Source organism: Fukomys damarensis, unplaced genomic scaffold (genome assembly GCF_012274545.1).
Source record: "Fukomys damarensis isolate Sample0158 unplaced genomic scaffold, DMR_v1.0_HiC HiC_scaffold_32, whole genome shotgun sequence".
Classification (NCBI taxonomy): domain Eukaryota; kingdom Metazoa; phylum Chordata; class Mammalia; order Rodentia; family Bathyergidae; genus Fukomys; species Fukomys damarensis.
This window is the reverse complement of record NW_022900944.1, coordinates 35,114,935-35,128,928: the sequence shown is the minus strand read 5'-3', so window position 1 is coordinate 35,128,928 and position 13,994 is coordinate 35,114,935. Positions and strand designations below refer to the sequence as shown.

The window sequence follows — 13,994 nt, the reverse complement described above, 5'->3', positions numbered from 1 at the left end:
GTTTTTTTTTTTTTTTTTTTTAATCAGGGATAGAACTCGGGCCTTTGTGCTTGTGAGGCAGGCGACGGCACCTCTGAGTTAAATCCCTGGCCAGAGAACTGGCCTTTAAGCCCCTTCTTCCTCTCCATTCCACTGATAAAGACCACTGTTGTGTGTGTGGGTGTGGGTGTGAGAGAGCCACAGCTAGAGATTGAATTCAGGCCCTCGCTCGTGCTATGCAACCTACATATGAAGACTTTTAAAACAATTGTTATTTATACATAGAGTCTTGGTAAGTTGCCCAGGCTGGCCTTGAACGTGGCAATCCTCCTGCCTCAGCCTCCCATAAACAAAATACAATCCTCATGGATAAAAAGTGTGGGGAGAGGTTGCTGAAGAAATCAATTAAGCAGTGTCACTCGCCTGAGTATGAACAGACTCCCGCGATGCTCCCTAGCTTGTGGCCTGCAACCCCTCTGCACCTCAGGGTCCCCACTTGAAATGAGGCAAAACAAAAGAGATAGAATCAGTTAATATACATAAGGCAGCTAGTAAATGACAGATAAATCTTAGCAAAGAGAAAGCTTCTCTATGAAAAAAGAAAAGTCAAATTGACAAATGGTCTTCACAAAATGTAAAGTATCTCCTTATAAAAATGTACCATATGCAAAATTAAAGATGGTGAAAGACCAGGAGAAACTATTGCAGCGTGCGTAGTACACCAAAGATTGCAGGCTCTCAGATTAGAGAGGATTAGAAAAAGGAACAAACCAAGGAAACTAACAGGCAAAGGCTGTAAACAGGAAAGCCACACAAAACGCAAATGGTAAATAAATACTTGAAAAAAATGCTCACCTAATCTAATAATTAAAAAGATTCGCGTCAGGCCAGTGTTGTCTATCTGATGATGAAGACAGAGAATAACAATATGGTGCTGGCCAGTGGGGGGTTGGCATGATGTCAGGAGGGAATGAAACAGTCCTCACTCTTCTGAAAGACTACTGGGAAGTACAATCCCCCTTCTGAGAATGCGGGACAGTGTTTTCTAACTCATTATTGGCAATATCAGAAGAGTGACAATAACTTCCATGTGCAACAAAAAGCAAGTTAAGGCACAGAATACTATGCAGCCATTAAAAAAGAAAAATTCCAGATCTATATTGTACGTGCTGACCTAAAATGATTCTTGTGATTAAAAAGTTACATGAAAAGGCTGAATACACAAAATTCATTCATATTTAGCTTTAAGTGTACAGTATGCATGTGCACACATACATGCACACTTACATACAAATGCACACACATTTGTACAGCAGCACAGAAAAAAATACCAGAAGAATATAAACTAAATATAACTATGGCTTGCTTTTGGAGAGTGAAGTCAGAGTAGAAAAGGTCTTTTAATTTAATAGTTATTGAAAAAAGTACACAAAGATATTTTTAAGGGGTCTTGGGTATAATTATACATGATATCATTCCAGTTTTGTAAAACGCATAAAGATGTCATGTATGAAGATGCAATAAAAATGCACCACTGTGTGGTATGCTTAGGCTGACAGTCATTTTCTCCTATCCTGGATTTTTTGAATGAACATGTACTACTAATACTACTTTAACCGTCAAAAATAAGCAATCCACATTTTATTAGCTTACGCTTGAGGTAAAACAGAATACTATGTACGAAAAATTGAGAACATAATATTCTAACAGGGTCTAATCTGTGTTTTACCATCTATAAAAGGGTTGAGGGGAAGGGAAGGAGAGAGAGAACAAACATACTTTGCATTTAGAAAAAAAAAAAAGAAGAGAAAGGCTCTGGTTAATGGTTGTAGAACTGGTTTTTCCACAAGTGGCATATTAAGTACAGGACTCAAAAAAAAAAGTATCTAATATGATTTCACTTCCATTATGGGGAGCCGAAAGGTAACACCAGCCCTACCTTCCTGATCTGAGGGCGTGCGCGATGACACAGCCAGTGTGACCTGGCAAAGGCTTGCACCTACCGCACTCAGAGGAACGTAGGAATAACACCCGTGGTGGTGGGGTTGGAGGGAAGGTGTGGGACACGCGTGACCAGAGAAAAAGGCAAGAAAGCTCCAGAGCAAGGCACCAACTTTCCATAGCGCAAGCCATGGGCGAGGAGCCCCAGCCACCCGGAGAGGGAGAGGGAGAGGGAGAGGGACTTCACAGCCCCAGCTGCTCCGCAGAAAGCAAAGGCTAAACGTGCTAAAATTTACCGGCACAGCTGGCCTTTCACATCGTCTACCTCCTTGGGAAAAGCCTCCCCACTTCTCGTTTTTGACTGAAGGCACCAACGCAGGGAAAGAAGGCAGCAGAAGTATGCCCTGAAACAAACCCCAAAAGAGGTCCACCTAATGAGAAAACAAGGTTGGAAGAAACCTGGCTCCAGAGTCACGCTACAAACCAGGTGACACCTGCGTAATGGTGCTTCAAAGTGCAGCCACCCCGGGGTGAAGGGCACAGGAGGGAGGAGCGGCTGGAGGAGGGGGGCTCCCCAGAGGATTACGCGCTCTCCTGTCTGGACAAGACAGAGGCCGCCGTCACCACTTCAGGCATGAAGTGTGCAGCTGTCTTCCTGCGCCCCCAGACCGCCCCGCTCCAGTGCGCCATTAAGGCGATGAAGAAGGCAGATTTCCAACCGAATCATCTTCTGGATGTCCGCTGTCTCGATTTGTCCAGCTAACACACAACAATTTTATGGCCCTGCTGGGAGACTGGGCCCCAGTGAGCTTCTGATGCACAAGGGAAAGAAGTGATGCGGAGTCCATGGACAGCCGCTGACCTCCTTCCACACAGTAGACTCCTCCACACAGTAGACTCCTCCGAGGATGGCTGGAGTAAAAAGTCTACAGTCTGCAGAATTTGGCTCTGTGTGTATTTGAATAAATCGGTGCCTTACTCTGCCTCCTACTCTAAGCTAAGCGAAGGTGGCTTAGACACTGGCTTCTCCCGTTTGCTTCACTGGCCCAGAGCAGCACACACATGGCCCAGACCCGACGTGTGGTAGACAAGCTTCTTGGTGTATAATTTAAGAGGACCAGGAAACCTTGGGTCTTGGCCTCATCAAAGGCACCTCAGCTGGGAACTGTTTGAGTAATGGATCCTGGTGGGGTCTTAATCTATCTGCTAAAGGTGATGGATTTCCATGCCAATGACTCGCAGGTGAAGAAAGACATCAAAGGAAAAACCAGATTCTGATAGCTGACAGGTGTGCACATATTTCCAAGGGCCTTTTTCCAGGCCTTCCCCACGCCGAAAAGACCACAAATCTCAGCTCATGCCCGATGCCACATCGCCCCGAAGGCAAAGTCAACGTGGACAACCCACAGCAGCCCCACCCCACGGCCCACAGACCCAGGATCTCTCTCATCAGCAGAGCTCAGAAGAGAGTGGGGTGTGGGAGGCAACGGTCGGTACCAGCTACTCCCCTCATCAGCACAGGTGAGGGCACCCCACATCTCTAGGTGGAGAGGGTGGCAAGATGGGAAGGGGCATGCTACGCGTGGACACAGAAAGATGCAGAACGGGGGTCTTGGAGCTCAGCCATGATGACAGACACTCACTTTGCCCATGACAAACTCCTTCCAGCCCAGTCGAGTCCCTAAACACAGACACCGACAGCCTGGTTTCAAAGCTTCCCTGGAGCCCCGGAGATCAGTGCCCGACGGGGCAGAACTTAGGATGTGGATATGGGACCCCAGGGCTGGACCACAGCCCAAAGAATCCCCAAGGAATTCCATCAAGAACACCATGCAGAAGGCCCCTGGGGGTCCCAAGGAAAGGAAAGAGACTTCCATCCGATGCTGCGGCTCTCCAGCCTTTCCCCCTTCTCCAGGAGGTGGGAGGAAGAGTACGTGACTATCATCCTCACTTTAAAAACTGGCATCACGCAGCAATCAAAAGTGGACAGTTTTAGGCAACAGAAACAGTATCGGCAGGCTTTTGCAGATCAGTTAACCATCTTGTGTCTGGATAAAGTCACCCCATGCCTCTGGAAGTTCAGTCCTAACACAGCAACATATGGGCAGGCTGGGTAACCCTTATCAGAAATGTGTGGCACCCAGCAGTGTTCTGGACTTGGGATTTTTTTTTTTTTTCCTGACTCTGGAATATCTCCATTTATATAATGAGTATCCTGAGGATGAAACCTGGATCTAAAATCAAAATAGATTTATGTTTCATATATACCTTATACACAATCAGAAGGTAATTTCATAAAACATTTTCGGTGCACTTACGTTTTGTTTTGGTATTATGGTACTCGTGATGGAACCCAAGAATGTTCTACCTCTGAGCTACAACCCCAGCCCTTTTTATTTTTAAATTTTGAGACAGGGTCTCATTAAACTGCCCACACTGGCCTTGAATGCAATCCTCCTGCCTCAGCCTCCAGAGTTGCTGGGATTACAGACACGCACCTGTGCTATTGCTGGTGAGCCTGTGTTTAGACTACGCTGCATCACATGGAGTTTTCTACCTGTGGGATCATGTTAAGTGCTCAAAAAAAAGTTTCAGACTTTGCATTTTCAGATTAGGGATGCACAACTTGTAACAGCATAGAAGGCACCAAGGACAGTGACGCTTCACTGGAGTGGGGTGAGATGACACACTGGGAAGCCACATCAGTACTTACACCTCCTGAGACCACGGCTCCATCTTCTCCCACGTGAAGGGCAGGGGATGGGCGGGGCTTCTGCTGAAAGGGGGCGGGCAGGAGGGCTTCTGGGAAGCCTCTTCCTGGGTGCAGTAAAAGCAACTTCGGGGGTCTCCATGGCCAATCGTGAACAATTAGGCACAGAGGGGCAGGGGTGTGTAAGGCGGGCTGTGAGTGAGAATCGCCGTGCCCGCTCTGGGTCAGCCGCATCTGGAGCGGTTTCTCTAGCAGACAGTAAAGAACTCGATTACATCCAGTTAACTGTGCTCTAAACTGATTATGCATGTGCCGGGCTAATGGATTACATTAGCAAGAGGAAAAATAACATGCAATCAATCTCCATTTACTACAGGCCACACCAGGGCCTTGAGAAAAAGTGACTCTCGAGAAAAAGTGACTCAAAGCCACCTCCAAACCCCACCCTGAATCCATGGGCTGAGGAAACCTGGGGAAAGGGAGCCCCTTGGTGACAAGAGAAGTTTTATCTTCGTCACCGAGGGACAAGAGGGCTCAGGGCCAGCACTGGAATGATAATCCTGTGTGATCCAGGAGTGGGTAGGAAAGCTCCCCACCCTTGGTGGAGCCTCAGCGAGCACAGGGACATTCATTACTCAAAGACTAACGAGGCCACGCTAATGACCTTTGGCTCCTGATGCAGGGAACTTGATCCGGAATTTCACTCAAGAAGCTGCTCGCCCCAGGGACCTGCAAGCCAAATGTGTTACTCAGGCATCTCTCCTCTGGCCTCGGGGGTCTCACCTTCTTCTGTTGTATCCCAATACTCAGGACAGCAGTGTCCTGTCCCCCACCTTAACCACAACAACAAAAAGTAATCCCAGTATTCTGGGAGGCTGAGGCAGGAGAATCACAAGTTCAGGCTCATCTTAGATAACTAGCAATACAGTAAGACTCTCAAAAAATAATTTTTTAAAGGGCTGGCGATATAGCTCAGTGAGAAGGCTTGAGTTCAATCCCCAATACAGAATTTACTGAAGCCAAGGAGGATAAGTAGCCAGAGCTGGTAGTGGAAAAACACACAAAGAAATTAACTCCTTCATATCCACCCCATTCCCCGAAAATACTTGACCCTAACTCTCCAGGTGTGATCCGAGGACGTGGTTTGGGGGCCTAGTGGGGAGCGTTACTGTCAGTGAACGTGCCCAGTTCCAGGCCCTTCAGAAGCCAGGCCACGTGCCTGGTATACTCACAGTCAAGACTTCCGAGGAGGATGCAGTGAAGTTAGTTACCACTGCGGGCATTTTATAATCTAGATGCCAATTGTTCCCTCAAATGGAAGTGGCCAACTTCAAGCCACCTCTAAAGGACCCTGCATCAAAGTGGCATGCAACCTTCAATGGCCACCCTGAGTCCTTTGTACAAATTTTACTCAGTTGGGTCCTTTGGAAATTCTTTTTCCACCGGTTTTTCCATCAGGTTTTCTTGATCACATGGGCACCATCCTGTGGCCGGTTCAGACCTCCAATTTAAACTGACTGCAAAGAGAATTTTCTCCCAATGGTGGCACAAAGCTAAGCCACTCCAGTAAGATTCTTGCTCACTTAAAATACAGGCATTGGCTGCTCGGTGTCCAGACCTTCCCCAGTGCATTGTAACTGGAGTGAGTGAGCAGTCACTTCCAGAACATTCTGTCCCTGCTACCTCACTCCTGCATCCTCCTCCTTCCCCTAAAATGTTTTCTCATCCCTGGCACACAAGCCGCCCACCACACTGGGAACAAGCAACTGTAAAATGAATTATAGTCACCTGGCAGAGATGAACAATGGGCAAAGGATCAGAATTCTTCCTTAGGTGGAGTCTCCATCTAAAATCACCACGAGTAGGGAGGGGACTTGGTTAGATCAGAGCCGCAAACACTAAACACTGGTTGGCCCAAAGATGGGAGAAACAGTAAGAAAGGAGAGAGAGACTAATAACAACAGCAACGGAAATGAAAAGAGCAAAGAAGGGAGTGGAAGGTATGTGGAATGAGGCTGGGGAGATTTATGGCGATTTGTACCTGATTGTTCATACTAAAGCCATTATGGGATGATTAGAGAAAAAGGTGAGGCTTTAAGTCCAGTGAAAATCAATAGAAACGTCTGGAGCAATCCTGCCGTGCGAGGGAAAGGACTATTTACAGTATCCGGAGCCCCTCCCCTCTGTCACCGCCTGCGAAGTTGAGAGAAGGGCTGGGGCAGGGGGTTCGGAGGATGGGGTGGAAAGGAAAGACGGGGTCGGGGGGCAGAGGGGAGAAAGGGCAGAGGAGAAGCCTGGAAACGGGAAAAGATCAGCAGAAGGAAGATAAAGGGGACATAAATATAGAACGTACAGGGAACAAAGAACAAAGGACCCCTTACTTGACGCTATTTTCCCCCACAGCATGGACCCCCTCGCAGCCTGCCGTATAACTTATTTATGGGGTTTATCACCCATCTCCCCCTACACGAAGGAAGCTCTGTGAGGTGGGGTCACTGTGGTGGGGGTGCTGTTGTAGGCCCTGATGAAGGCACGCAGCTACAAGAGTGCCTGCCCTGCAGAAGGTGCTCGGTGTTGGCTGGCTGACCCACACCGGGGGCGTCCAGGAGAAAGAAATCAAAAAGAGATACGGAAGATGGAAAGGAGAACAAGACCCTGAAGGAGACACAGAATCACGGAAGGCGGTGGTGGTGGTGGCGAGTAAGGAAAAAGCCACCTATAAAGACAGTCACGGTGGAAAGGGGACGGTATCCAGCTGGTAGAAACCAAGCTTGCCCTCCACAATGGAGCACCCCAGAACAAGAACCTCAGCCACCAGGGAAGCCACGCCTCGGCTTCATCGGGAAGTGATGCCAGCACCCCTTCCAGCCGTGGGTTGCCTCACAGCTGCCAGCAGGAAAATGGCAGGAACTAATGGTCCCCTCCCCGGCCCTCCCCCACCTGTTCCGGTACCAAACAACTCGGTTCAGAGACGCGCCCGGCACCGAGGAGCCAGCTCTTACCTTGTACAACTTCAGGCTGGCCTCGTGCCTGGAGTTGACCGTGTGCAGCCGCAGCTTCTCCAGGCTGTTGGTGTAATAGTCGCACGCATTGCACTTGAGGTGCACGGGGTTGCCGATGGCCACGCACTTGAGCCTCCACTCGTTGGCCTTGCCGCCCTCCTTGATGTGGGCCACCAGCTGGTACTTCTGCACGTGCTTGTCGGTCTTGCAGTGCAGCTGGAAGTTGGCCTTGAGCTGGGTGTTGTAGCGGCAGAGCTTGCACTGGTAGGAGTCCCCCATCACAGCCTTCCACTCGTCCTCCGCGAGGCTGCGCTCCACGTTCATGTGCAGCCCCAGCATGTCCAGGTTGTCCGTCGTGAACTTGTTGCAGACAGCGCACTGGAAGAGCTTCAGGGACGGGTCATTGGTCTGGATGAAGCTCTCGCCCAGGTTCATCAGCTCCTCTGACACCAGCTGCCCGCCCCCGAGCCGCATGTCTAGGGGGATCTCACCGCCCACTGTGGGGAAGGACAGAAGAGGAGCATGAGAGGACAGGCTCACGGCCCGGGAGCCACCCAGCCCTCCTCCGCCCTCAGCCGAGGTCCAGGGAGGACAAGGTCACGCTGCAGGTACCGCGAGGTTCTGCTGGTTGGAAAACAAACAAAGTCCACTTGAGGTGTCTGAATCTTTCCTGCGAACGAACATTCCGAGATTTATGGAAGGCTTTGTGTTTTCCTTCTTTAAGGGGAAAAAAGTGCACAGGAAAAGGGATGGAATTGCACCCTTTTGAATGATCTCGACTCACTCCCTTTCTGGGGATTTGGGAAAAGTTAGAAACCCGTATCATTCACTGCTAAGACAAAAAACCACCACTCCAAACCCCTCCAACACTGGAAATGAGCCGAGCTATAACCTACAACACAAAGTCTTTAGGGTAAATCCAAATCAGGCCCAGGATTCAACTAAGCCAGCACCAACAGAACTGCCACAAAAAGTCCCACAGCTGTGCGCTGTCCAAGTAGTAGTCATCGGCCACACGTGGCTAAAGAACACTTGAAATACGGACAGCGCAACTAAGGAACTGAATTTCTAATTGTAATTAATGTCACTTCCTAATTGTAATTAATTTAGATAGCCATGTGCAACGAGTGTGTTGGACCGCGCAGCTCTAAAGCAAAAGAGGTCAGTAGTGATCTCTCTACTCCTCACCACACCCACCCTGGTCAAAAATCCTACCTGTCCACCAATCTCCCTTTCCTGAGCCTACACACCTCAGGAGAAGCAGATCCACCACAGGCCAGGTCACATTCTCTATGTCAGTCATGGCCAGCCACACACAGAACCGTGTCAGAGCTGGCGTCCCTATTAGGGTGCAGCAGTCCAGCCTTCTCCTTGCTGACCCTCCACCAAGTGTCTGGCCCACTGAACAGATACCCACGTGTTAGGTGTCCCCAACAAGGGTCAAAAAGAACCAACATGGCACGCCTTTGGGGAAACGGACTGAGACAGGCAATGGACTAGGAGGGTCAGCTCACAGACCCTAAAAAGGGTCTGAGAAAGACCTCTTTCTCCCTCTCTACACCTGTCCTTTTTCAGTCCATCACTGCCCTGCATAAAGCAGGAATAGGCTGGCCTTCGCTGTGGAAAATTAATGCAGCAAGCTCTTTTTATACCACGAGAAAGCCTTGGAAAGAGCAGCCTCCCCTCCATTACCTAGAAGCACACGGTCACACAGAAAGCTGAGCATCAGCTTCTATTTTCTGCTTCCCCCTTAATACCTGTACACTTAGGTCTGCCCCAACCCCCAGGTGATATTTAAATGTGGCCTTTTACATATGGTTAGGCCAAGGTTATTTTTTTTCTTTTTATTATGACTGATTAGAATCCAAGGTAGTAGCTCATCAAATAAAGAATTTTTTTAATGATTTTCTTATTTACACTATATGAGGAATTGCAAGTGGAAAGATCAGCACAGGCTCCAAGATGGGCTGCTTCTGAAGTCTGTGGACAGTCTAATAAGCCACAGAAATCTTCCGCACATGCATTCCAGAAGGCTTAGGAGGCTTCCTGCTTGTTGTCTCTCTTGCCGTCTCCCCTGCTGCGAAGAGCCATAACTACGACATTCTTTTCAGGACAAGAGAGAAAAAGAGAAAGAGGGGGGAAATAAAAAAACAAACTCCATCCCTTAATGGGGACAAAGGGCAGGCAACATCCACACAAACATACTCGGCGTTCAGTCAAAGCAGAAGCTGCCCGCAGGGTAAGACAAGGAGCAGACATATATTTGTTTCTGATGCCAACCACCTGAAGCATCAAATCTTCCCACTTTTTAAATTTAACCTCAGCACATCAATATTGCTCTAAACAGAAATTCAGCTGTCACTTGCTGGATGCCTGTGTGAAAATGAGAAGTGTTCTGAGCACGCAGAGGAAATAAGTCCCTGTTCCTATTCCAAGCTCTTAAGATGAAATGCAAATCACGATAAAGCAGAGAGAGGCGAGATAAGCCACAAAGACAGGGAAGCCAAGATGCCCATCAAGAAACACACCATGGAGAAACACTTCCAGGGCTCTGGAGTCCCAGGGGCCACAGGAGCAACCAATTTAGGTACAGGCACTTCACCTGATGCTCAGGCAGTTATCAAGGGAACTTAACAGGTCTCAAGTCGTGAGCTCCGCCAACTATCTGGGTGTGGGATCACACCCTGGCAAGCCAGTTCACCCCCAAGCACATCCTGAGAGATGCATTTAGAGTAGATGGCACATTCTAGAGCCACAGGCAGAAGCAGGGGCACTATTGAGCCTCACAGTACCTGGTGGCTGCCTGGCTACCTGGGAAACACAGGTGTGACCCCTTCCTCAGTGCTGCGCTAACCTTCAGAGTCTAAGGGATGTTTGAGAGGCTCCTCATATGGCCTCTGGGGTAACATCCTGTCTATAAACAGCAGTGAATCCAACCACATTGTATCAGTCCTGAAAGTCTTCCAGAAAGGAAGAAAGCCCACAATCAGTACCTGTTTGACAGAACTACAGAGAAAGTTCTGTCGAAAGAAGCATAAGAACATTAACTCTGTAAGCAGGAATGTATTTCACAAAAGCCATTTCCCCCTCTTCAAAGCCTAGTATTATCTTAAAAACTCCTACAGTCATCTTATAAATGACCCAAAGGAAAAAAAATCAGCACAGTCACAGAGAGAACAAAATGCCTGGGCTCCTTTCATTTGCATATGTCAGTTTCTCCTGAGGTCATCCAACTTCAATTATGAGTCCTTGGGACACTTCCGGTCCCCACAGCCACTGAGGCTTCCAGCAGAAAGCATCCATAACTCTCATCATCTCAACAGATCTCATGGCCCAGGGAAGGAACAGGATGTCACCAGAGGCTCACCTTATATGACAAGTGGTGGTGACACCGGAGACTGAAGGGCCCTTCTCGACTGAGCTGGATAAGGTCCTTACAAGGAAGAACTCGATTCTCCTTTAAAAAAAAATAGTGTCGCTTCTAGAACATAGGGATGCATTCTTCTGCTTTTTTTTCATCTGCCTTCACACCCAGGACAGTGCATAATACCAAGTACAAGAGTAAAACATTTCTCCACTCAATTCGAGCCTGTTACCCATTTTAAAATAAAAACACTTTCCTTTCACCTAACATGAACTCATTCATTTTCTGCATCTTTGTTCTACTCATATTACGTCTAGTTTACTCATAAGATCTTTCTCTCATATCTCCAGACTAGAATACTCCAATTCCTTTTGGCTTTAAAAAAAACAAAACAACATCTGAGAGCAGCGATGCCCATCGCCCAGAGTGCGTGGCTCACTCGGGACAATTAAGAGGATGGATCCCTATGCCTCCATGATTAACCAGTCGGCAAAACAGCTTCATATCGTTTGGTAATATAATAAAGGATCGACAGAGACCGGGGATTTAGCTCAGTGGTTCCGCCACCTGCCTTGCAAGCGCAAGGACCTGAGTTCATAATCCCCGGTGCCAAAAAGAAAAAAAAAAACAAAGGATCAACAGGTTAATGTTTTGAAATGGAAAACAAGATTAGAGTCACGAATTCAAAGTGAAATACATACCATAAAGAATAAACTGAATGCTTTGAAATGTAACTCACCAGCAACAATTAGCACTAAAACATCACACAAATAAAGACCTACAAGCTTGTAAGGTTTGGCTTCCTTGGCATTGAGGTATCCAACCTGCAGCTCATGGGCCATTTATTCTTTTTATTAAATGTTATAATAAAAAATAAGTTATATTCCTTATATATATGGAATACACTATACATTTTATATCCAGCCCAAGACAAATCATCTTCACTCAATGTGGCCCAGGAAAGGCAAAAGGTTGGGAATCCTAGAACCATTTCAGAATAAAGGTACTTGCTCACAGTTTATTGCCAGGAACAACTTGTTTCCACAGTAGTCACGGGATACTGCTCAACTCAGGCCACTGCCACTGGTCCTAAGTTACCAGTCACGCAGTACAGCCCATGCAGCAGCATTCTTCCAAGGCATAAAGACTGAGGTAAGGAGGAGCCCAACCATCATGAAACCACCTGTTAGACTTTCAGGCTAAAGCAGCTCTCATGAAAGTGGTTATGACTCTTTTTACCTACAGAACAATTTTCAGCATCTAAATCCTACATACTCTTGGTCCTACTTCAGATACTATTAAACCGAGTGGTAAGACTTGATGCTACAGTTTGAAAAAGTATTCCCCAAAGACCGATTTGTTAAAGATGCGGTCCCTGGCTTGTGGCGCCGCTGGAAGGTAACAGGACCTTAAAAGATGTGGAATCTAGTTGGCAATCTTCTGGTTGTGTGGGGAAGTAGCCCTGAAAGGCATACAGGGACCTGGCTCCTCCTCTTCCTCTGCATTCACTTCCCTGCCACCAGGAGATGAGCAACTTCCCCCACCACGTGCTCCCACCATGACAAACCTCCTCCCTACAGGTATAAAAGCAAAGAGAGCAACTGGCTAGGACTGAAACCTCCAAAACTGTGAGCCCAAACATACATACATACATATATAAACTGATTATCTCAGGTATTTGTCACAGTGAAAGAAAGCCAACTGACACCCTTAAAATATAGCTCATCAGCAACAATTAGCACTAAAACATCACACAGATAAAGACTAGAAATAGCTAACTCGACTTCTCTAAGGCACAGTTGTGTCTCATGGCAACAAAGGCTTCATTAGCCAACATCTAACTGCTATTAAAACTTGGCTTTCTTTGATAGACAATTTTACAATTTATTCATTTTTCGTCTATCACACCACTCATTATGATGTCCCTGGGGCAATTTAATTCCCAATTAATTCCCAACTATGCTAATAACCAACAACTAATGCAAACTAAGAAAGAAAAAGACCACATCTCTTTCATCAAGATCCTCATAAATACACAGAGTACACTGAGAAATCTATCTGGATGGGTCCCAGCTCAGCACAGAACCAGCCTTTGGTTATATGAATAAGGTATGCTACGGTTTCAAATTCCTCTTATTGAGATGATTGTCCCTAAATTATTGAGATAATTGTCCTGATTCCTCTTATTGAGATGATCGTCCCAGCTACAGTTTCCTGTAAGTTTCAATAAATATTTAATGGAACCCAAAAGTTTTGAGTGATTATGGTGATTTTTCAAATTGAGAAAGAGACAGAGAAAGGAGAGAACGGGAACAGAAAGGAAGGTTGACCATAAGCCAAAAACTAGAGGAAACACTTAAATTTTAATCCCAGCCCTACGTAGCCAGGGTACAATCACAGCTCTGTCGAATGTATAAAATCTTCCATATGTACACACACGATTCAATATCCTTGAGGGAAAACGTTCAACACAAATCAACTCAAGCCGATAAAAAAACGAGCGAATCAACAGGACTGCTCTCGGCCTACTCTGCACTTTCCCCAGCGACACTCCTTTCACCAGAGCAAACACACACGCAGAAAGCCTCACCTAGAGCGGGTGTCATGGCGGCCATGGGCCCGGTGGGGTCCAGCTGGAATCCACTCATCATGAACTGGGTGTCCGAGGCAGCACTGTCCACCTTCAGGTTGGGCAGGTTCATGTTCTGGGCCAGGTAGTATTGGTAGAGCTCGGCCTCGGCGGGCGAGGGCAGGCTGCCGAGGCCCAGGTGGCGGCTGTGCTGGATCTGGGTCATGTTCTGCTGCAGCAGCATCATGTTGTGCATGTGCTTCTCGCTGGTCATGTGGATGCGGAGGTTCCTGGCCACGTTGGTCTCGTAATCACACACCTCACAGCGCCACGTGGGTTTGGTTTTTGGTTTGGTGGGCGAGGGGGCCCCGCAGGAACTGCTGATATTGGCCGCTGCAGCCGCCGCCGCCGCTGCCGCCGCCGCCGCCC

The 13,994-nt window shown here is 47.6% G+C and overlaps 1 protein-coding gene across 1 annotated transcript in view; it reads right to left on the bottom strand.

Annotated features, from left to right (window-relative positions):
• Positions 1–13,994, bottom strand: part of Zfhx3 (zinc finger homeobox 3) — a 234,412-nt gene that overhangs the window by 143,316 nt on the left and 77,102 nt on the right. Inside the window, exons 4-5 of the mRNA XM_033757937.1 lie at positions 13,587–13,994; positions 7,633–8,129 (exon numbers count right to left, since the gene is read on the bottom strand). Of these exons, the coding sequence (XP_033613828.1) occupies positions 7,633–8,129; positions 13,587–13,994 (905 nt within the window). The remainder of the gene's footprint in view (positions 1–7,632; positions 8,130–13,586) is intronic.